The sequence below is a fragment of the Pterocles gutturalis genome, unplaced genomic scaffold (assembly GCF_000699245.1).
Source record: "Pterocles gutturalis isolate BGI_N339 unplaced genomic scaffold, ASM69924v1 scaffold8505, whole genome shotgun sequence".
In the NCBI taxonomy this organism is placed as follows: domain Eukaryota; kingdom Metazoa; phylum Chordata; class Aves; order Pterocliformes; family Pteroclidae; genus Pterocles; species Pterocles gutturalis.
This window is the reverse complement of record NW_010140700.1, coordinates 2,338-2,787: the sequence shown is the minus strand read 5'-3', so window position 1 is coordinate 2,787 and position 450 is coordinate 2,338. Positions and strand designations below refer to the sequence as shown.

The 450-nt window shown below is 61.3% G+C and overlaps 1 protein-coding gene across 1 annotated transcript in view; it reads left to right on the top strand.

Annotated features, from left to right (window-relative positions):
• Positions 1–72: 72 nt before the first annotated feature.
• LOC104469311 (periaxin) overlaps positions 73–450 on the top strand; it is a gene marked incomplete at both ends in the record, with an annotated part of 2,698 nt that continues 2,320 nt past the window's right edge. The window contains 1 exon segment of the mRNA XM_010083770.1: positions 73–399. Coding sequence (XP_010082072.1) covers positions 73–399 — 327 coding nt within the window.

The window sequence follows — 450 nt, the reverse complement described above, 5'->3', positions numbered from 1 at the left end:
CAGGCCACTGAGCTGGCCAACGTCCATCTCCAAGCCACCGAGGTGGCCAGTTTCCGTCTCCAAGCCAACCAGGTGGCCAACGTCCAGCTCCAGGCTAACGAGGTGGCCAACGTCCATCTCCAAGCCAACGAGGTGGCCAGTGTCCAGCTCCAAGCCAACGAGGTGGCCAACGTCCATCTCCAAGCCAACCAGGTGGCCAATGTCCAGCTCCAGGCCCTGCCCCAAGCCTTGGAGGTCACCAACATCCAGCTCCAAGCTACTGAGGTGACAAGTGTCCAGCTCCAGGCTCTGCCACAACCCTTGGATGTCACCAACATCCAGCTCCAGGCCGGTGAGGTGACAAATGTCCAGCTCCAGGCCCTGCCACAACCTTCCAAGGTGGCCAACATCCAGCTCCAGGCCCTGCCCCAAGCGTTGGACGTCACCAAGATCCAGCTCCAAGCTCTGCCG